At 43.7% G+C, this 23,630-nt stretch overlaps 1 protein-coding gene across 8 annotated transcripts in view; it reads left to right on the top strand.

Annotated features, from left to right (window-relative positions):
* nrxn2b (neurexin 2b) overlaps nt 1–23,630 on the top strand; it is a 659,388-nt gene that overhangs the window by 172,779 nt on the left and 462,979 nt on the right. For 6 of the 8 annotated variants that reach the window (XM_086197055.1, XM_086197054.1, XM_086197049.1 and 3 more), the window contains exon 4: nt 10,799–10,828. The exons of the other annotated variants lie outside the window; for them this stretch is intronic. In XM_086197055.1, coding sequence (XP_086053181.1) covers nt 10,799–10,828 — 30 coding nt within the window. The remainder of the gene's footprint in view (nt 1–10,798; nt 10,829–23,630) is intronic. 8 annotated transcript variants of the gene reach the window in all.

Raw genomic sequence — 23,630 nt, 5'->3', positions numbered from 1 at the left:
TATCAATTCTTCTTACAGTGTCAGCTATTTGAGTATGAACACTGTCTCTCATGTCAATGACTAGAAGATCCTGGCTGTGTTCTAAAAAGGGATTCCCCATCTCCTCCAGCACTGACACAAGGGCTTGGACCTCCTTGAATTTTGCTTGTACTGCAGGTTGCTGCTCATGTTGTCTTGAGTCACTAGGTTCACACTGTTGCTTGGTTGCCTGTTCTTCAAACTCTTTAGTGATCCTTGCAATCTCTGGCCCAGCTACCATCCAGCGTCTCAGTGCTCCTGGATTCCCAATCGATCCAATTGCCCCCCAGAACATTTCACTATAGCATTATTCTGTTCATGGTACTGGTTGATTGCCATAGCAGAGAATTCATTGGTAGTTCTGTGCATGACAAAATGTCCTGACATGAACTCTGCAAGGACATCTGGGTGTGTGTCCACAAGAGCCATCATGTCCCAGATGTGCACCGACAGCCACCTGCTGTAGTGCGTATGATCAAGGGCAAACATCCAGGGCATAACCTGTGTTAGGGATTCCATGTACAGCTGGAAGTTGCCTTCTCCGATGGACCTGATGTACCGTAGAATGAGGAGCTCTAATGACAATGTTTTGGACCAGTAGTCAAAGTGAATACTAGCCTTTGCTTGCTGAATACACCACTCCTCAAAAGATACACTGTCAAGTGGCATGGTATTGTCATCATCCAATATGCATTCGTCATTGTAAGCTCATTGCAGGAGTGTATAGAAGCTTGCAGCCATGACCTGGTGTGCATGATGGGTCTTGGTGACGTGGTGAGCATGTATGAAGAAATTGGCAGTGCCCGAACTTGCAATGTCAGCCTGGACCAGCGCGTTGGTCTTCAAGCCATCACCCAGCAACTTCATCATGGCCATTTTGATGTGTAGACCATGTGAAGACTTCTGATAAATCTTCCTTTAAGCCAGCAGGCTCATTTAAGTAGTGTGGTAGGCCAGCCAGGGCTGCTGTTGAAGCTGCACAGATGTCATTTTTGTCCTGTTACACAAAGACAGTGTATGCAAGGGGATGTTCACTGTTAACATTCAACAGTGTAATGCATTAAATAAAAAAAAAGGACCTGATCCTCAAATGCCATCATAATCGCTTCTCGCTTCCATCTTCTGTCCAAAAATGCAAGTCTTCTTTTTGCAGAGCTGTAGCAGCTGAGCTGCATAATTGTTGGGTGAAGCATAGAATGTCAATGGTAGATTTAGATTTGTGATCCTGCGGAATTCACTGTAGAGCTGCATGAAAAACAAAAGACAAGGCAAGGCGAAATCTCCTGATTACTTTGGTTATACAGGCACATTTTTCAAGCATTATTTGTAAGGTTTTTCTCCCTTGGGCTTCACAAAAGAGTGCAGGCCATCTGTCCTTCAGTTCAGCAACTGGAGGAGCTAAATCCACAATGTCTTCACGCCCGAGTGCAAAGGTACGTTGCATTTGTTGATGGGTGGATATCATGTCTCTTTTCATTTATGTCCTCTTGAACTGTTCGACCATTGCAACCCTCTGGGTCTCGAGTGTTGGCCTTTTTTCTCCGTGGGGATAATTGGGAAGGAAGTTAACTTCCCCTCCTCTGGGTCTTTTGATGCTTGCCAGGGATGCCGCAGCCTCTGGATTGGTCCCTCCCAAGATAGTGACATTGGACGCGACTCTGGGGAGTAATCACATGATGATGATGAAACTGGCCCAGTAGCAGGCATTAGCCCTGAGGGATTAGCAGAGCAGTTAGAGTACAACTATAGTTGGGGTCTTCGCCTGATGTTTGCTCGGCAGAGCAACACATTAGCAGCACTAAATACACTAAAAACACCCACTAAACAGTGTCCCTAACTATAGTTGTACTCTAACTGCTCTGCTAATCCCTCAGGGCTAGTGCCTGCTACTGGGCCAGTTTCATCATCATCATGTGATTACTCCCCATAGTCGCGTCCAATGTCACTATCTTGGGAAACATCCAGAACGTTTTGCACGACAACTGCTGCTGCGGTCTGATGCATTCTGATGTTCTCTGCATCTGTGAGCATTGTATGTTGAGTAGACATTTGTTTTAAACTTCCTAGCTGTAAATGGACATGGCACCACTTCCCTCTGTCTTAAATGCCCCCTTAGATGACAGTGCATTGCCCTCTCAACCATCAAATCATGACCCTCACCACCTACCACTCTTCTTTCTAGCTGAACGATTTCTGAACAAATGAACCTTCAGTGGATTAAAAGTGATTAAAAGAAAAATGTGCACATGCTACTGATATACAGGCAAGGCAAAGGTGAAACCGCAGAATACTGGCCATGGTAGAGCCTGTAACATCCTAATAACTGTATTTTCAAGCAACTACAAAACTCACATAATTTACATTTTCCACATCTTTTTAGCAATGTGAGGAACATTTGAAAAGTTCGTCCATCCACTGTTAGCCATTAGCACGAATGCCAATTCATGCTAGCAGCATTAGCATCCATTTTGATTGAGAGCTAAGAGTGGAAGTTTCTTGTGTGAAGTCACAAGATCAGTGGAGGTGAAACCTTGCTGGTCATGTTTCCTCCCAGGAAGTTTTCTTGGTGTCCATCCATCCATCCATCCATCCATTTTCTAATGCTTATCCTGTTAAGGGTGGTGGGGGCTGGAGCCTATCCCAGCAGCCTTCAGGTGAGAGGCGAATTTCACCCTGGATGGGTCACCAGTCCATGGCAGTGCCAACACATATTGACAGACAACTATTGGCTCTCCCAGCCACGCCTACGGTCAATTTAGAGTCTGGATTAACCTCGTGCCCCCTTGATGTCTTTGGACCGTGCCCCAGCCGGGGCTCCAACCACAACCTACTTGCTGTGAGGCAACAGCGCTAACCACTGCACCACCGTGCTGCTTCTGCTGAAATATACAAGCATAAAGCATATCCTAGTACCAAACAGATTAGCTTGGCTATGGATGTTTTGGTGAGCAAACACCCTTGTCTAAAAGAAAATGGGTCCAAATAAGGCTATGGGGGAATGGCAGAACAGTTTGCGCTTCAAGATGGGCAACTACAGGACCAAAATGAGTAAGGCTGGCATGAAGGATGTGGCTGTGAATGCAGGAAAGCGTAGCAGGACCAATCCAGAGGCTGCGGCATCCCTGGCAAGCATCAAAAGGCCCAGAGGAGGGGAAGTTAACTTCCTTCCCAATTATCCCCACGGAGAAACAAGGCCAACACTCGAGACCCAGAGGGTTGCAATGGTCGAACAGTTCAAGAGGACATAAATAAAAAGAGACATGATATCCACCCATCAAGAAATGCAACGTACCTTTGCACTCGGGCGTGAAGACATTGTGGATTTAGCTCCTCCAGTTGCTGAACTGAAGGACAGATGGCCTGCACTCTTTTGTGAAGCCCAAGGGAGTAAAACCTTACAAATAATACTTGAAAAATATGCCTGCCCCCACTGCTCCACCGTGCCACCCCATTGAAAAGTGTTAATCTAAAGCTAACGTTAATGTTACACTCTCTCCAGCATTCACGTTCTGCTGTTTTAACTCAAACAGCCCGATAATCAAAAAATGAAAACTGTATATGCAGCCTCAGTAGCCAAAAGCACAACAGTTATCTTGGAACCACGCTGCTTGCTAGCACATTTAAAAGCTAACGTTAACGTAGCCCTCACTCCAGCGCACACAACGTTCTCCAACAGTCTGAAACAAACATCTCACTCGATCAGATCGAAGCGCGAGGAGATGCGCGGCGTAGAAGAAGCGCTTACATGTTGATGAAAACCTCAGGATGTTTGGCTGGTTGGTAGCTACGGCTTCATGGTTCATCTCAAGCTGACCACTGGGATCATCTTTTCATAACTGAGTGCGTAGCCCAAGATGAAATGCGCAAGGATGCAATGCAACCCTGGTCTGTTTTTGCACCATTCAATTCTTAAGCAGTCAATAGCATTCACAGCGCATTGCATTACGTTACACATCTTGTGTGTTGGGGCCTTTTAACTGCTTTTTCTCCCTCCATGGAGCCTGGGATGACCCAGGGGCCAGGAGCATCTCAACTCAGTCAGTCAGCGTCCACAGACAGCTGTTACAGTGTTTGCCATCTGAACGTCAATCCAAAAAACTAAAACCCTTTTGTTTCAGAATGGTATGAGCCTTAAGGAGACATGTAAAGTCTGGTGGCCATGTGCTGCTGAGAATGATGCTATTTAACATGCCGTTCCACCACCTGAGGGGCTCCAGAAGCAAACACATTCTACCTCCTGACTTCATCTGTGTCCATCTGATGAACGAGGGATAGAGAAAGTGAGAGGGAAGGCGGTGCATAAGGGGATAATGATGATGGCTACCATTTTTCTCTGTCCCGTCCAATTGTGTGGTGTTGCTGCTGCTCTGAGACCCAGCACATCTGTTTGTGTGTGTGTGTGTGATGATGATGATGATGATGATGAAGTTCATCATATTTACTGAATATTTGAGAGACACTGATGGATTCATGTCTAACAAGGTAATTCAAGAACGTGCACTACCTGTTGCTGTATCAATTCTGAAATCAGGATTAGAGATCAGGGTTGTCATGTTGCATGTTTGAGTTTAATAAAAGCTTAATTGAGCAGTAATGTTAATCCAGCACTCTTGTATTTATTATCACAACACATTACTCTCCAGAAATGTGTGTTATGCCTTTCAGTGTCTAGTGTTTAGTGATGAATGCTCCTTCAGGGAGCGCCGTGCAGGGAGGGTTACAGTTTGTGTGGTTTTGGCTCAAATCAAAGTGTTTTTAGATTACTGAGCATAATGAAGCTGTGGATTTTACCAAATTATACAATAAAGAATTTGTCCGCTCACATGTTTGGACAGTTTTGCAGTTTGTTGTCATGGGGATCCAAAAGCATCATGCTAATGATATTTTGCTGGCTCTTTCTCCATTACGGGGCAATCATGCAGCGGTGAAAACGCATGGTGAGCTCAAGACATGTATTCCTGTTGGTTACTCTGTGTGTCCAGCTTCATGTAAAAACTAATTATAAATATTATCAGAATTTCATTTGATATTTTGAACTTTAGGGTGGAATGGTGGAGCAGTGGTCAGCACTGTCACCTCATAGCAAGACAGTTGTGGGTGGAGCCCCGGCTGCAGCATGGGGTCTTTCTGTGTGAGTCTCCATGTTCTCCCTGTTCCTGCTGGGTTCTCTCTGGTACTCCAGCTTCCTCCACAGTCCAAAGACATCAAGAGGGACCAGGTTAATCCAGACTCTAAATTGACTGTAGGTGTGACTGGGAGAGCCAATGGTTGTCTGTCTCTATGTGTTGGCCCTGATGGACTGGTGACCTGTCCAGGGGGAAGGCTGCTGGGATAGGCTCCACCCCCTGCAACCTTTAACAGGATATGCTGAAGAAAGTGGATGGATGGATGTATTTTGAACTTTTTATCTGATTTGACATTCAGTCGGTTGCAGGCGCAGATACGACTACTAGGTTAATAATACGAGTCACAGGAGGAAGCGTAGGGGTTGGGGTCCTATGTCCACTCCGTGTGGAGTTTGTATGATCTGCCTGTGTCTCCAGTCCCTCGATCAACAACATTCATGGTACGTTAACTGTTGCTTAGAGCAGAGGACATATTTCACTGTACAGTTTACATGTGACAATGAAGACATCTTCATCTTCTTCATCAAGTCCTCATTCCAAGCCAAAACACACATTCCTTTGTGCAGCAGCCAAATTTCCTGAATTTTTTTAACCAAATTTTACAGTGTATATTTTTTTTGTAATTCCAGAAGGAAACATTACATAACTCTGGGGGACTGCTTCAATTAAAGAAAACCCTTGTACAATTGTATTTATTAAGTTAATTTCGAAAGTTGCTTAATTCCATAAAAGTTTGGGGGTCTGGTACCCCCATTTTCTTTATGAAAAAGTTACACTTTCTGATTCACTCACTCTTGGTCCATGTTGGCAAAATCTGAGATTGATTTTGAAAACTACAGAGGTTTTTTTTACACCAATCATAAAAGTCACAACTCACTTGGAGCCATGCACGCACGCACGCACGCACTCACGCACACACTCGTTCATCTTCATACAAATCTTGAATACTTGCGGCTCGTCTGTATCATCCAGTTCATGTTATAGCACCAGTGCTGCAGCCACCAGCAGCCATTTGAATGAATTCAGTTATTTGCCAAACAAAAGTGGCTTGTGGCTTCATGTGACCTGAAAGCAGAATAAAGTGGCAGAGCAGGATGCAGCTGCAGCTGGCTGATGGAAGGCTGGATGTGGAGACGGGGACCGTGACAAGATGGCAAAAACAGAGTGGAAGAGGAGTGGGCCAGATTAGGCCTACACGTGTCTCCTCCTAATGACAGAATTATGACTCTGCTCCATCTGCAACCCAATCATAACCAGCCAGTCGGAGCTCCTCTCCCATCCGGACTGGTTCCGTTAGGTACCTCCATCTGTACTTGCTGCAGAGGTGAGGATGTATTCAAATGGTCGGATGAAATGGATGCGGAGGGGTGCCAGTTTAGGCTAAGTTTGATTTGTGGTTCTACTGATGTAGAGTTAGAAGAGAGGGACCAGTAATTTACATTCTTAGTTACTTCTTTCCTCTGTCACCCTGCTTCCTAGTGAGCCATCACATGCTGAGCGAGATCTGGCAAGTCTGACATCGTGATGAGGCAGCATCATGGAGTGACCTGACTCTGTGGGACTGAGTGTGTGTGTGTGTCTGTGTGCAGTTTTTGTGTCTTTCTGAATGAAACAAATAACAATAAGTTTGCCAGTTTGCATGGATCCAATTACCACTTTCTAATCTCACCATCAGAAGCAGTACCTTTGAATTAATAACCACATTTCTGCCTCTTCTTCAACACCATGCCGCACACCTGCCCCAAAATGTCCATTAACTCTGGCAGTGAAGATGCCATTTGACTGCCGTCACTCTTCCTTTTTCTCCTCTTTTTCTCTGAGCATTGTTCTTACTCATTTTTTTCTCTCATCTTCTTCTGCCATGAAATTGCGCCCCTTGTCGTTTCCCTGCCTGAGCTGGATGAGGCTGGAGTGGGGTATTTGAATGATTTGGTATGCAGCGACAGTACCATTCTATTTCATTGCAGGAGTCTTCGCCTTATCTGCTTAATGGATTATGAGCAAGGGAACAAAAACAGAGGGAGGCAGAGTGAAAATGATTGGACTCCCTGCAAAGGGGCCGGCAGGAAACAGACTGCAGCCAGATAAATAAAACACTCTGCCTGTACATTTCCTCTGCCCCTGAATCACAGCTGTTTGTAGGAATGAGGACATTATGACCAACTAGTCGAGTCATGTGAGCTTCTGTAGTCATTGCATTCTGATTTACCTCCTCACAGATGTGTTTTATACATTCAGAGGAGCAGCCAGCCCCCAGGTTGTGTTTAAGTACCTTACCACTCTGGTAAAATGTGCTTTTGATGCCTATCCACAGCCAAAGTAAACTGCATGATGTTCTCCATCCATTTGGATCAAAAATGGTTTGGGCTTTTGAAAGGTGGCACTCATATCCCTGTAAGTGTCAATAGAATTTTGAAATAGAAGCTTCATTCTGCCTGATTTTTTCTTGTATTGGAAATACTGACATGCCAACGTTAGCCAAAGAACAGTAACTACACTTGAGAGGAAATCGGAGTTAAGACTGGAATCTCTCTCGGGGTTCGATTGCATTCCATGTCCAAAAAGATACGAAAAATAATATGAAGGTAAAAAAACAAAGTCCCAAGGCCAACCACAGTCCATCAGGTCCAAGCTGCAACCTTCCCCAGCGTTTGACCTCAGCTGGTCTGTGTTGGTGTTCCTCACAGTCCCAACAGTTCCGTGCACTCAACTGAGATCAAATGTTCTAAACAACTGAGTGAGAAGACCAATGCACTTTGCAAAAGATTTATACTGTAAAGATCATCAAAGGTGCTGCCTGCATTTCCTCTTCCTATGATTGTTGCATGGATGTATAACCAACCACCTACCTGTAACATGTTTGGTTGGACAGCGTAAATAAAACCCTTTCCTTCTTCCTCAGTTTGGCCGTTTGTGTCGTTACTGCACTTATTGGGAAGTATCGCTGGGATTTTATTAGCTGGGAAAAACAACGGATTTATCCGATTAGTTTGAAGGTGGAGGCAGTGATTGTACCTGCTGACGTCATCAGATTGAAATGGAATGATGCATGAGCACATGACATAATAATCTGATGCTCATGCTAACTGGTTTTCTTGATGCTAGCTTCTTCTTCCTCCCTCAGACGCAGCTCTTGTATGTTTAGTGTGCAGGTGCTGCTCTTCTCTCCTTCTGGAGATGCAGTGTCATTATTTTAGCACTTTATTGAATCCAGAGGATGAGCGAAAGGTTGTTGAGACTCATCAGAGCTCTGGGTTTCAGCATTTATGATCCGGCGCATGTCCTATTCATTGACCGACTCCATCAGTCACATCATTTTCCACAAAAGGGTTATATGATCTGTATATAAATATACTTGAGAGGCATTTGTGAGTACAGAATGTCTTATTTAATGAGTCAGTTCCAAAACTGAATCCCTGTTGGCTAAAGTCTATTCAAGTCTGGAGGGCTATAAGACTCCTGGAGCCGGTGAATCATGATGTTGTAAGATTCCACACTCCTTGATGTCGAGGAGATGGTTAGACTGAGCTGTTCGCTGGTTGTGTCGAGTTAAATCTGAAATTCCATTGATCATGTAAGACAGATCCGACATGGTAGCATTTGACCTTGTGGGGCTTTGAGACTAACAAACTATTGGAATTCCTCTCTGCCTGGGGCTGAATCCAGTTTTGCCAGTCTGCTGTTCCTTTTGTGAACTTGTTGTTTTTTTATTTGTTTTTTGAGTAACCCTTACTTTAAGCTTTGGCAAAGATCATATTTTATTTTTACAATTTCTGTTTTCCTGTGTTACGGTTTGCTTCCTGGACTTTAATCCTGGTGTGTGTTGCCAGCACATGAGCTCTGGCAGCTGGGATGCTATTTTTCCTTCTTCGAGGCATTTCTCCCTCATGATCCTTTGTACACTGGTGGATTGTATCATGTAGTGCTTTATTTTGCCAAATGCAGGTATTTTTTAACCAGGACCCTAACTTGTTTTGTGTTTTTGGTCTAATTGATTAGAAGAAACCAGAGTTCTTGGTGATATAGACTAACTCTGACAGCCACAAGGTGAAATTGTTTCATTGTACAACTGACATACTCAGATTATCATTCTAAGTGTCTGGCGACTTACGGAAAATCTTCCTATGGTGAAAGATGCTTGTGTAATATGGAGTAGGAGTCTTGTTCAGTAGGTGTGTAATAGCAGTGGAGCTGATGTCCCAGCACGATGAAGGTCCTTGGATGGACCACTGTCCTCGTCCCTGTAAACATGAAAGAGGAGGAATTGATTTGCCCATCAAAGCTCTCTGCCTCCAGGACACTAGGCGGCAGTATGTCCCCTCACAATTATTCTTGTTCACCTTTTTCCCCACATACCGAGCAAGTTAAGGAGCTGTGTATCTTTTCAACAGCTGGGTTGAATTTAAAGACAATTAGAGGAAAACTGAGAACTCTTAAAGCCAAATCAGCATCAAGTTGGTCTCTTTGCAAAGAAACCGAAAGAAAACACTGCCGAGGAGCATGTGGAGAGCGCCAGGCTGGAGGCTGTTCGAAGCTTATGCACGGAGAGTACTTTTATTCCCAACTCACGTGTCATTTTTAAAATCTAGTTTTAGTCGAACAAACCCAAGAATTTGACTTTTCATAAATTATGTACATGTGTTGTTTCCCCAGGCCATTCAGGTAGGGATTATCATAGGACTAAAAGATAAATAAATCCATAAATAAATCAGCATTGATACTCCCTGTAGACAGTAATATCCTTTCGTTCCCTCTACTTTTCTCAGCCTGTCGTTTCTTCCTTCTGCAATTTTTGCAGCAATTGTGTCACAGCTGAGTTGATAATTGTGTTTGACCAGACGGCGGAGGTGTTTTGATGTCATTGTTTTTCTCATGAATCCCAAATGTTATGATTAATTTATCCGAAAATTGTGAATATATTTGCATGTACGGCTTCTTACCATGTGTGAAATTGCTTGCTGGTTATTATTTGTGGATCCAGAAGTTACTTGATGCTAGCTTTCCTTCACCAACGCATACGGAAGCTCCTTGTGGATGTCTTTTCTGAGTAATGTTCACTTTGTTTTAGTAAGGTGATTGTGTTTTTTCAGCTGCTGTTGTTTTCTTGTACATGTGTGTTGGAACAATCTTTGGCTTTTTGGTTTCTACATTCAACACAAAACATTGTGTCCTGAAGCCTTTTTCACGGTTTATCTCCGTGACCTCCTCCGTGTGAGACCTTGCAGAGCTCAGATTGTCTTTCATGATTTGAGTACAGTAAGAAATGAGAAATCCAGTTCAAGCCTTTTTTTTGCCAAACAGTTCTCTTTGTGTTCCATAAGTACTCCAAGGGAAAAAAAAGCATTTGAGAGAGCAATAGCCTTCGGGGGTTGCGCCAAATGAAAATGCTTTTTTTTCTAAACCCCCCACACTTCACTCAAAAAAGTGTTTGCTTGTTTTCTGTTAGTATTCTCTCTCTTTCTCTCTTTATCTCTCTTTGTCTCTCTTTCTAGTTTTTTGCCTTTGATTTTAAACTCTGACATCCAAATCTGCCCCAGGATGTCTGTCACAAACTGCAGTCCAACGTTGTGACAATGCTTTTTTTCTTCCCGTGCCTTTTATGACCTTCTTTTCTTCCTCTTTCTGTTCTTTTTTTCTATTTTTCCCTTTTCAAGGTCTGGCGCACCTGACGTTAAACGACCAAGGTATGGGTTCATTCCTTTTTGGTTCTGTTTTTATTTTTTTTAGAGGAATTGACTCAGCCTCTTCCCCCTCCAGCCCCTTGACACTGCTGCTTTCCCTCACAATTTCCTTCTCTGCTTCTTAACTTTCCTCTGTGCCATTTAAGTTCTTCTCAAAATGCGCCTGTCTTTTTTACCCCTTTGCAACATCCTTCCCTACTGCTCCCCCCTTCCCCTCCACATCTCCGCATTTTTTTGTTGTTGTGCCTCCTGCTTCTCCTCCCTCTCCCTTACGCCTTGTCTTTGTGATTTGCTGTGACCTCCACCAATGTGTGTGTCCCACCCCTTGTCCTGTCCTATGGCTCACGTCCTGGACCTTCACCTCTGACCACCTTTGACCCCCGACGACCTGACCCTGGGGCTGAAGGTAACACTTTTCTGCTATCCCTTCTGCTTGGGTTTGAACAACAACAAAAATGCTGATTCTATTGGAAATGTGTTTTCTGGTCAAAAGCAATGTGTGTCCACACTCCCATCCACTAACACATCGAGGTGAAAGTGTTGTCGAATGTGCAGAGTTTTTGTCACCACTCTGCTGACATTCCCATTGTTTGGCAATCAGATTCTTTGAAAGGGCTACTATTCCATTTCTGGTATAAACTGTTAGCAGAAAGGGCTCCTTCTGTTGCTTTGGTGTAGTACTTTTACAGCACAAATACATCTAAAACAGCTGGGTATGTTTTTTCTGAAGTGTTCCAATCATCTGCAACGTATATTTGATGTGGCTATTTCATGCAAATATGTGTACTTGTTGGAATGAAATGCATCTTTAACTGTGCACCAAGCTCTAGTCCTACTCTTTTCCATCCCTCCCAGTTGTGTTCTGTTCATTCACTGACCTTTTTCTGCTGCTGGCCTCCAAGTGAGGAGTGTCTACCCTTCACAGTTCTGTTCTCCTCATTTGTTGACCTTTCTGTGCCGCTGGCCTCTTACTGAGGACTGTCCACAGTGTTAAAGCAAAGATTATACAATCGAAGAGTGTGAACAAGTGCAGTAGCCAGTGAATGTTCTGACCTTTATTGGTTTGTGTGCTTCCTCACCTCCATCGTCATACTGCATGATTTACAGGATGTGGGCTCAAGTCACAATCACTTCTTTTCGCCTACACCTAACACAGGAATAGAAAAATCAGACATGATCTTATCCACAAAAGTAGCACTAATTCCATTCACGAACTCCTTGACTTGACCTGGACTGCATTTGATAGAAATGCCACCAACAATGTCGGTTCCAAAGCTTTTTCTAAGGGTAGGACAAGGACCGAGACCCCTTGAATATCCGTCTGGTATCGTAGGACAACTGCCACATTGTTTGTCTTGTGAGTTCTTGCAGGAGTCTAGGTCGCTGGACTCACTGATATATAATGGACAGGGACCAAAGTATGAACAAGCTACATGACATGATAGGACAGCACACTTTTTGCATCATGCGCTCCCTCCTGTATGCATAAATCAAATCCTCCTCGCATCGTCCCCCCTGCGTTTATGCATGTCTTCCTGTGTGCATCCATCACATCATCCCTCTTGCGTGTATGTGACACACCATCTCCCTCCTGCGTGCATCACGTCACTTCCTGTGTGCCTGCATAACATTCTCCCTCCTGCGTTCATCACATCCTCTTACCTGCATGTGTCACATTCTCCCTCCTGCATACCCTCCCCAGGCGCCATCCCTTGCCTAAGCCGCAGTCATCCTCGGCGTTAAATCCAAACACAGTATCATGATGGTCAAGCATCACAAAGTCTTGGTGTCAATGCTCTGACATGCACCGTCATTTTTTAAACCAGACAACACTCTGAGACAAAGACTGGTTCACCCCAAAGATCCCACCCCTCACAGCCAGAAAAGCAATCTGGTATACGCTGTCAGATGCAGTGAGGCCTGCACGGATCTCTACATAGGGGAAACCAAACAGCCCCTCAACAAGCGCATGGCCCAACATAGAAGAGCCAACTCTGGAGGACAGGACTCAGCGGTTTTCCTCCACCTCAAGGAGGAAAGCCACTCCTTCCAGGACGACCATGTCCAAATCCTCGACAGAGAGGACAGATGGTTTGAAAGAGGAGTTAAAGAAGCCATCCACGTCAGGATAGAGAAACCATCTTTGAACAGAGGAGGTGGACTGCGACATTTCCTTTCACCTATTTACAACCAAGTCCTTTCAAAACTTCCCCAAAGAGCTCAGCTGAAAGACCCATGTGGAACGGCTGATGCCAGCACAGCCCATTAGCATCTGAGTGGTCGGTGAAACTCCCTAACGACCACCCCTGAAACTCCCTGACACCGCACAACGACTGTCGTTTGGGGAGGCCAGGTGAGTCTCGGGAGGGTCGTTTCCACCACAATAGCACTGACCACTCCCACATAGGTTTATAAGCTGGAGTTTCCACACTCTTCACTAGAACTGAAGAAGCCTCTCGGATGAGAGGTGAAACGTCTTCAAGATAAACTTACGTCCAGTTGACCAGATTTTACTTCGCTTCGACCGTCATGAAAATGCTATTGAATGATTGAGTTCAACTGCATGACCCAGTCATTTAAAACAAATGATGACAGTTGCACCTCAACTGATATGAATGCAGTTTGGTGCTCCTACAATGATTTCGAAATATAAATATCGAACTTTGCCCAAAATGACCAATAACCTCATGCTTTAAATATATTTATGGAATTTCATGATAACATTTCTTTCCTCCTCGCTATCTTGATTTTCCTTGGTTGTGTTCATGAGTTTTAACACAGTTATGGTTTGTAACAGCCACCTCTCTAACTTCGGCTCTTACGCTCTGGCCAATCAAACTTATCGCCATCCTCACCTTCACTTTTCAGCTCATCCAAGTCGAATTAGTACGTTTAAGTAAAGTATTTTTAACTAGAAAGATGCTTACCAGTTTATTCCGCGTTCATGTCACAACACAAAGGAGGGATATAGCATACGCTCACTACCATCAGCTGATGAATCACAACTATAATCCCTTCCTCTTGATGCAGCCGATACTGTGTCTCCCTATAACATCTTCAACAACCTCCTGCCATTTAACGCCGATGCTTGGCTGTAGTCCATCCAAGACAGAACGGACTGTTAACTCCAACCAAATGCTTGTAATGAAATGAACATGCACAAAGATAATAGAACAGAAAAATGTCAAATCTGACATAAGAAAATCTCACAATCTCTTCGGAGACACACCCTGATCTCAGCATACCTCTTAACCTATAATCCGGCACAGCATGTAGCTCAGAAAATTTCATAACTTGTTTTGAAATGACACAAAAAAAGAGGTGGTAAAAGTTTTGTAAAAATAAATTCAAATAGTCAGTGTAGACAATGCATTACTTACATCTTTGTAGATATCCAAGCTACCACTGTAGAGGTGTATTAATTTCTAGCATAGCTACAGTAACACAGAGAAGATAAATTAAGCTTACACAATGAGCTGATTGAAAAAAGTAGCTGAATATTCATCAAACATTGCCAAGCCAACCGTTAATATTGATCACTGTGTAGCCAAATTAATAAGGTTTGTTCCCTTGTGGAAAAGCCAAAAACATCTTCAAAGAGACAAATCAATAAACCTATTTGGTAAAGGTCGGAACGCATGACATGTTCACAAATTAGCTCTTTTTTCACCCAAGGATTTAGGCACATCTTATTTCCAGACATCCACCTTCCTAGAATCTCTGTGTGCACACATGTGCATCCATTTGAAACAGCCATGTATTTAACAAAGGTTTTGGGCAACGTTAATGATCAGAAGCAGGTGCCTCAGCCATCATATAACAGAAGCAAGAAAATCAATGTCAGTCTCCTTAAACCCAAGGCTGTCCTTCACAGCTGCAGGAAGGACAAACCCCAGGCTTCAGTCACTGCTGATCTCTATCGTCCTGTCTGTAAGACTGCTGCCAGCCCCACACACTGGGCTGTTCACTCAGCAAGCAACAGATTGCTTTGAACAAATACAATGGTGATTATTATGGAAACAGAGCTACGACTGACAGGATCTCTTAGCAGTTTTCGCATTTTAGGGTAAACATCACATATTTCCATATGAAAGCAAATGATGCTATTATATGTAATTATTTGCACAATTGACAAATAAGAAATCATTTTCTGGCATTATCTACTGCTGCCTTCACCTGAAAGCACAACCACCTACACTCAAATATTATAATTCATAGAGTATGAATCTTTTTCAAAGCTAATGATGGGAGCAATGTGGTACAGTATGTAGTCAACTTTCAACATCCATATATCTAAAAGTTTCTCAGCACTGTTGCAAAGATAATTTTTGTTAGTGAGAAATGAAATTTTTTTATCATTATGTGTGATAAATGTTTATTTCATATATTTGCAGGTATTGAATTAAAAGAGAAAAAAAAAACATACAAAGGAAACAAAATACAGCGTTCAATTTCCATTTGTTTGTTTTTTCCAAGTTGTTTGAAGGCAGTTTAAAGGTGACTATGAGTAAATGTTAAACCTTTATTTATATGGACCAACTCTTCATAGAAAGAAGCATTTAACTTCATTACCATTGCGGTTAACAACAGTGAGACGAAAGGCCATGAAGGATCTTAAGATTTGTAGAGAAAATATTTATAAGATTTATTAAGATTTATGAGAGTATATGCCCTGTCCTCAAGTAGCTAGTGCCCAATACCACTGTTCTTAATGAACAAAGAGTGCTTGTGTGGAAAGATCTGCAAAAAATGAGAAGGGCCTGAAGATTCATCAAACAAGGATGACATGCAAGGAGTGATGGGCAAGCATCACAATGCACTGGTCCAGTACTTGGTGAGACAGAGGAGGAGCCGGACCCGGAAACACCCCACAGAGCCCAGAGCCTCCAAGTGATGCAAACAGTCCCTTTGACCAGGGAGTATGACAAAAGAAGGATCAGATGGACCTGAAAGTCTCTGGAGCAGGGGTAGCAGTGAGAACTGGCAGGAAATGGAGAGCTGAGGCTGCAGTGGAACAGGCGGAGTCACGGCTGCGCCATAGAGTCCTGGTGGAAACAGTGGCCAAAGGAAGGGCTGGACTGGGAACAATCGCCCAAAAGCTCTGCGGGAAGGCCGATACCGATGGCAACATGTCCAGGTCCTCAAGACCATCGCAGAGAGCATATGTAGTATCGTCATAAACTGTCAGAGGTTCAAACCTTCATCAGAGCTGGGAAGAAACCAACACCAGCATCTAGAGCAACATGGGACTGGCAGTCCTCAGCTGGGTCGCTAGAGCGAGGATGTCTGATGTTCGAAAGACCCGAAACACCGAATGACCTCAGGTAACATCACTGCAGATGTGCCCTAGCTTTGATGTGCAGTTGTTATCAACTGTGAGATAAACGGGAACATACAGAGCAAACAAAATACAGCATTCAGTTTTCATTTGTGTTGTGAAGGCAGTTGTGAAGTCAAGGTGCCAATGAATAAATGTTAAACCTTTATTTATATGGACCAGCTCTTAATAGAAGTGAGCATTGAATTCCATTAACATTAACAACAGTGAGCCAAAAAGCCATGAAGGATTTTAAGACTTTCATAAGGGTAGTTGTGCTGTCTTCCAGTCAGCTACTGCATGATACTGCTGTTCTTTTATGACTCCCCTGGCAGTGACACGATTTGAGGGGCGAGGTCATGAGTTATTTAATTTCAGAAAAGTGCGCTGACAAATCTCTGGCTTTGATCTCTTTGACTTTGGACTCTGAGTTCTCTTTGGCCGACACACAGAGAGGCTGTGACAACACCAAAGCTATCCAGAACGCTGATTGTGATCTTCATCATTTTGACTGAACTTATAATGACAATGTGACTTCACAGAAATAAAAAAACAACAACTCTTGGTGGCAAGAAACAACATCCAGATATCTTAATACTCAAACACAATACCTTCAGAGGTGCTCATACTCAAGCTGCTTCCGCACCAAACGCAAATTTAATCATTTGTTTTCATTCACGTTGTTGAATATTATCAACTTCCGTGTTGACATGAAATTCATGTATTTGCGTCGTGTTAATTGCGTCATTCATGCCGCAAATTCGCCTCTCGACATAGAGTTTACATGTAATCTTAACGTGCGAAATATTTGCGTCCCATTTGGTGTGAACACACCTTTAGATTGAAGCAGGGGGGGGGCAACTACATCCTTTCAGACAACTCAAGAGAGTTCCTTGCTTTATTAAACTTGGGCAATGCTCACTGTTTTAAAGGATGATAAGGAAGGCCAAGCTCAGATCATGTTTGCTTTTCCAAAAGATGAGGTGGTGGCAGAGGGAATGTGTTTGCATGCGCATTAATTAACTCAAGTTGTGCAAGCGGTGGACAGCATAGCGTGATAAACTATGCTGAACAGAGGCGTTCTTAGATTATGAGAAATCCAATCTATACCTCCGTCATCCCGACTGATACTGACTGACGCCTGTCACTATCGTTGGTTAAACAAGTCTTGTTCTTATTCTTCTTGTTATCAGGAAGAAACCCAAATCTCCTCAGATGCCACCCAAGCACAATGTGACCTACAAATAGTTGGTGCTCAAAAGTTGTCTGCAAAAAGAAAAAACAAAAAAAAACATTTTGAGGTCACATTCAGGTCTTTTTTTTTTAATCCTGCCTCTCATACATATATTCAGAGATTTCCCTTAATTTTTCATCTCAGCCATTAGAATACAAAAAAAAGTCTTATTAAGTAAAATGTCTGTTGACTCAACCTATGACTCAATGAGGTAAAACCATGCAGACTGAGTCTGTGGCCCACTGATGAAAGCCCTTACATTAACAGTCATGCCAAGTGCGATGTGCACTGGATGTCTGTGGGGACATTCATTCTCCTGCTTGCAAACACACAAACAAAATAACCACACCAGTCATGTCAGTCAGTCAACCAAACTAATCCCTCATGTGAGATCAGTAACTTAGCTCGAGTGATTAGACTGGAAGCTGTCATGATGACTGAACTTGACTAGAGCATTGAACCAAAACTATAAATGCCTCACACTTGCCTTGTTTGACGGTAGTTTAAACTCTAACCATGTTTGATTGGAACATTGTACTGGTAACTGGACTTAGTGCTGCTCTGCTGGCTGGAATGGTGTCTAAACTTGGCTCTCTGATCATATCAAATGCTAACTGGATGTGGATGGGCGGTGATAACTGGACTTTTAGCTTTGAAAATGGATGGACTTGGGACTTCAACTGTATTTGGAGAGCTTTTTAGCTTAAACAGTGACTGGACTTGGACTGATTCCAATGATTTAGAGTCCTCACATGTAAAAAAACTGCATCCACTCATGATTACTAATTTATGATCTCCTCACAATGACTAGTCTTTCTCTCAGGATGACAAGAGTTGACTGAACTTTGGAGCTCGAATCATCACTGCACTTAACTGACAGTGGTTGGCTGATGGCAGCTTTAACTATAATTATATCTTTTTGGACTTCACGGCTGTCTACCTGACCTCAGTCAACTTTCGCAGTAGAGAAATAGAAACCTGGTGGCAGACATGTCAGGGGAGGAGCCCACATATAACCTTTATGAGCTACTAAACATATCACTTGGAGCGCCACACATGGACAATGTAAACATCAGTGGGCTTTACAAGCTGCTCCATGTCATTCTGGAACATCAGGGAATCAAGGATATGAGGGTCAATTGGCAGAAGGCCTCTCCTGGTGGGATGCAGCTGGAGCTCCCTGAAGATCCAGACCAGGCCCAGGAGAACAGAGCACAGCTGACACTGAAGGATGCCCCTGCAGGAGAGCAGGAGGCTCTGGCGGATGCAGAGCTCCACAAACAAAACATGGGGGATGAGGATGGGGTTGATGAGGGTGATGGGTACAATGAGCAAACCGCTTCCATTGCATTTGAGATGGGGATTGAGGAAGGGGTCAGTGAGGAGAAAATGAAGGATCAGGAGGAGGAGCTCCACCAGGTGCAGATGGAGGCTTCTGGTAGGGTAGATAGTCTCTCTGATATGGAGAAGTTTTGCAAACGTGTAGATGCTCTGGAGGAAACTATGAGATACTTGAGTGAGACACTTAAAAGGTATCCAGACCCAGAGGAGCTGAATCACCCAGTCTCACAGCAGGTTATTGAGTTTGCTCTGCAAACACCAGGAGAAATGCTACAAAGCAAGCCTGATGAAGGGGAGAAGTTGACCGAGCAGGAAGATGTTCAACCAACCACCGACGCACAACAGATGGGGTACACATCCCAGTGGCCCGAAGACTCTGAGGAGTCAAACTGCCCCATTGTGTGCGATAACATGCCCATTGAGAAAGAAACCTTGAAGGATCCGGGGGTTGTTGATGAATCTTCAGGCTCCACTTTGGACAGCAACCTGACCTCTTTGGACATAGATGTTTCTCACCCCAGCATCCTGTCCTCCCCCTGTGAGGAGGATAAAAAGATGCCTAGACAGCTCAAGCTGGATGATGAAGAAGCTGAAGAAACCCTGCAGCAGCTCATGTTAAATAAGGCAGAGGCCCCGGGGCACTTTGACAAATTGTCCGGCAAAACCTCGGCAAGTTGGGATTCAGAGCTCACACAGCAAATACACTACCTTGTGACTGCTGTGCAGACACTGGAGGAGGACATGAGGCAGCTGAAGACGGATGAGATCATGTCACAGGATCAGGATGTGGACCAGGTGAATTACATCCAGAAGGACATACTCAAACTTCAAGCTGAGTGTGAACAACTGTTTGAAACCACTAACAATCTGCACAAGGACAAACAACAGCAGCAGAGAGACATTGAGAAACTGTTCAAGACAACAAACGAACTTGAGGAAAAGAAAGCAGACAAAGAGAAGGTAGGGACTGAAATCCAACTGCAAAAATGTGCATTGGACCTAAAGGTGAGTTGTTTGCATTTTGACTCTGTGACAGATGAGCTTAACAATCAGTTCCGTGAGCTGCTGGACAAAGTGGCGACTCATGAGCTTGACTGGCACAAGCTTGTTGATGAACTGACCACAAAGATTGAACATAAGTTGGACCAATCAGAGTTGGACAAGTTGAAGAAGTGGGTGGAAAGCCGCTGTAAGAAGTTTCAGCAGAAGTTTGAGGCCAATGAAAAGTCAGAGAGCCTGGGCTCAGACGCTGCTGGGACCACCAGACAACTTGTCGAAAAGCTTCAGTGCCTCTCCTGCAAACGACCAGTTGTCAAGCACTCACAAAAACCACACTTAACTTCTGAGTCTTCCTTATGCAAGTCCATCCAGCCTCATGCCCTGGTGCAGAGCCAGCACACCACTGACAGGGACATATCAGTTCAGCAATTACATTCTGGAAATGTCACCATGAATGACAAGATGCAACGAGATTGTAAAGGGATGGCTGGCATTATTGGAATAGATGGGCGCATTTATAAAGGGGACCTGAATTCATTGTCTATTAACACTAAAGTAAAAATCTCCACCAAAGGCGAAGACAAACACACCCATAAAGTCTGACTTGTCAGTGAGGATGAAACAATGATTGGTTAGAATGTCCTCTTCCAGTTACAGGACTGGAAGTCAGAGTTTCAAAAACTTTAGGTAATATTTAGCTGATTGTGGGAGGGATGAACAAGATGTTTGTAATTATGGATGACCACTTGGTGAAGATGAGTTTGAAGGGATGGGGCATGATGAAGATGTCCCTCGCTGAGGTTAACACACTCTGAAGTTAGATCTATTAAGCTAGGATTAAAAGCAAGAGCAGGAGACACACATGCACACTCGCACGCACACACACACTTGGAAGGGAACTTAATCAAATTTGGCCCATAGGGCATTAATCTTGGGGCATTGTGGATGAAGTCTGGAAATTGGATTGAGGTTGGGTTTGTACATGTTGTAATTAAGGCCACTGGGGTCACGGTAGGGTAACATGACGGGAGGGGGTGCATGTAGGTGTGTGTGTGTGTGTGTGTGGAGAATGGAGAGAATAGGTTTGCCAAGGGGAGTATGTGATTTCGGATGACTAATGAATTGGAGAGGAATCCTTTCACAAGTCTTACAATAATGGCATTTACATACACAGAACTTACAGGTCAACAGTGAGGAGACGTTCAGTTATTTTATAATTTATTGAAGAAAGGGAGTGTGGAGTCTCCATGTTCTCCCTGTTCCTGCGTGGGTTCTCTCTGGTACTCCAGCTTCCTCCACAGTCCAAAGACATCAAGAGGGGACCAGGTTAATCCAGACTCTAAATTGACCGTAGGCGTGGCTGGATGGATGGATGCAGTTATAATGTCATTAGAAAAGGTAATAAATCAACACCAGAAATTCGAGTCAGAACCTCAAGATCAGAGTGAACCCACGTTATATTCAGGAAGTACAAAGACACAGGTGGGAAGTGATGTCAAAATAGAACAGGAACTGACTTGAGCACAAGAAAACAAGGAGCAGCATGAAAAAAAAATGCATAAACCGCCACAGAACATGAGTACGCAGTGTTCTCACTGAGTCCATCAATAAAAATGCACTTGGTCCAGATGGAACCGTTCAAAACTGATAAATGTGTGTGTGTGTGTGTGTGCGTGTAAATATTAGAGCTTATCTTATATGTACAGTGTTGGCCACGTTACTTTAAAAAGTAATTAGTTATAGTTACTAGTTACTTCTCCCAAAAAGTAAATTAGTTACTCCACGATGAAAGTAACTAGTTACCAGGGAAAGTAACTACTGCATTACTCTTTTTTCTTTTGGATTTTTAATTATTCCTAAAATCCAGCTGTGGCTGCTTGGACGCATGGCTCCTGTCCTTCTTTGTTAGCGGAGCTCACGTTAGCAGCACCTGCTGGCTGTCACCATTAGCGGTGTTTCTGGCCTCTAGTTTGGTAGAAGCCTGGGCCGTCGAGAGGAGCTTCATTAAACTGGAGTTGCTGACATTGGACGTCGACAGCCTCTTTGCTCTGGGACGACATCGCCTACATTCAACATGACCTTTAACCTCCATGAAGTTAGAGTAGAGCCTATATTTCCATCTTGAAAACGCCGTCTTCCCCAGCGACTCCGTACTCGCCATCTCTGATAGTTTGTGTGTGTGTGCTGCTACGTGCTGGGTTTGTGTGTAAAAACCCGCCCACCTGATGTCTGTTGTTGGCTCAACATGAAATCTTACTCTATCTTAGCCAATCATCATTACTTGGGCGGTTATTTCAACCCCACCCCCCTCACCAAAGGAGAGAAAAAAAAACACACGCATTTGCGGTTCCCATGTGTGTGTGAGCTGAGTCGGATGACAGCATCAATGAGTAGCTTCAGTAACGCGTAGGAACGGCGTGTTGTTAATGGTAACGGCGTTGTAACGACAGAGAAAGTACTAAGTTAGATTACCTGTTACTGAAAAAAGTAACGCCGTTATTCCCATCACTGCAAAAGTATGACAGTATTATGGCCACAGTGAGAGGAAAAAAATGATGTTTTGAGAATCCAGAGCCATCGGGACCTGCGTGAGCCAGACTAACTCAGGTAAGCAGATGAAACCAGTGATTGTGTGGATGCTGTGTTGTTGTCACTGGTGAGATGACTTCCCTTCAGAGCGATAGTGAGGCACCTGTTACAGGGAGCCAAGCAACAACCTTCCACGTCATGTCCAATTCATCCTCTGCCTCCCTTTGTTTCTGGATGTCTCCCTTTCTTTGTTCTCCTCTGCGCTCCAGAGACACAAAATCAGAAGGTGAGGGGAAACTGATGAAGACAGGAGTGTGTGTAGGAATGAAGAGGGGATGGTGAAGGAGGGAGGATGAAGGCAATAGGCCCATCAGGAGACAGATGAGTGTAGAATGTTAAAGACCAGCGAGTCCTTGTTCTGTCTCTCAGCAGTGTCACGGGGAAAACTCTCGGAAGCATACATGTACTGTAATGTCTAATTTAAACCTCCTTGGCCTCTGTGCTCTCCTACTTAGTGCAACAATACCACAGCTGCCGTGAGTCCCCGCGATTATCACAACCAACATCAAAAGCAAGGCATGGAATGAATCAGCTCCTTTCTGCCATGCATGTAGTTGGGCTTCAGTCTTTGCTGGTGCTCTGTTACTCAAAGCTCATGAATACTTGCCGTGTGATAAATGCAAGAAGTTTAAAACCACTTTCCACATAGTAACCCACTCCCTTAATGCTCTTAAACATTTAATGTAGACTGCAGCAAAATTGAATAAGTCTGTTTACTCTTTTGAGAAGAAGAAAAAAAAAACGCTCTGGCTGGTCGACTGGGATGTAATGAACAAAGATAATTACTTTGTCTCAGTTTCTCTTCCTCTGGCCCGAGGAATATTCCATTCCTGCATTTAGTAAGTACAAAGAAAGACAGGAGCTTATCTCTTTAGTTGGAAAGGAGGATGGACAAATGAAACATGTTGAGATGTAAAAGAGAACGCTATAATTGAACAAAGGCTTGGACATAATTAAGATGTATAGGGGGTTAAAACAGAGGAGATGGGACAGGGAGGCAAAGGCAGCCCGCACCGAGAAAAACATCTGCTCAAGCTGCTGAGATGGAGGCGCAGTTTGTTTCAGCCGTCCTTTGGAAGTCAGGCCTCTTACTGTCTGGTTCTCTTCTATTTATCCCAAAAATATGACTTTGAATACAACCACCGATAGTGTCTGAGCTCCGGGTCACATCGTATTATTATTATTATTATTATTATTATTATTATCATCATCATATTACGTTTGTATCGAATGCATTCACACGCAAAACAAATGAAATCCTGATTTTTTTTGCAGATTTGTGTGTGTGTGTGTGTGTGTGGGTGGGGGTTACATTGACACATAAA

The sequence above is a fragment of the Aulostomus chinensis genome, chromosome 24 (genome assembly GCF_037954235.1).
Source record: "Aulostomus chinensis isolate RoL2024-O1b breed Wild chromosome 24, RoL_Achi_v1.0, whole genome shotgun sequence".
In the NCBI taxonomy this organism is placed as follows: domain Eukaryota; kingdom Metazoa; phylum Chordata; class Actinopteri; order Syngnathiformes; family Aulostomidae; genus Aulostomus; species Aulostomus chinensis.
The sequence above is the reverse complement of the archived record's forward strand: the minus strand, read 5'-3'. Positions and strand labels throughout refer to the sequence as shown.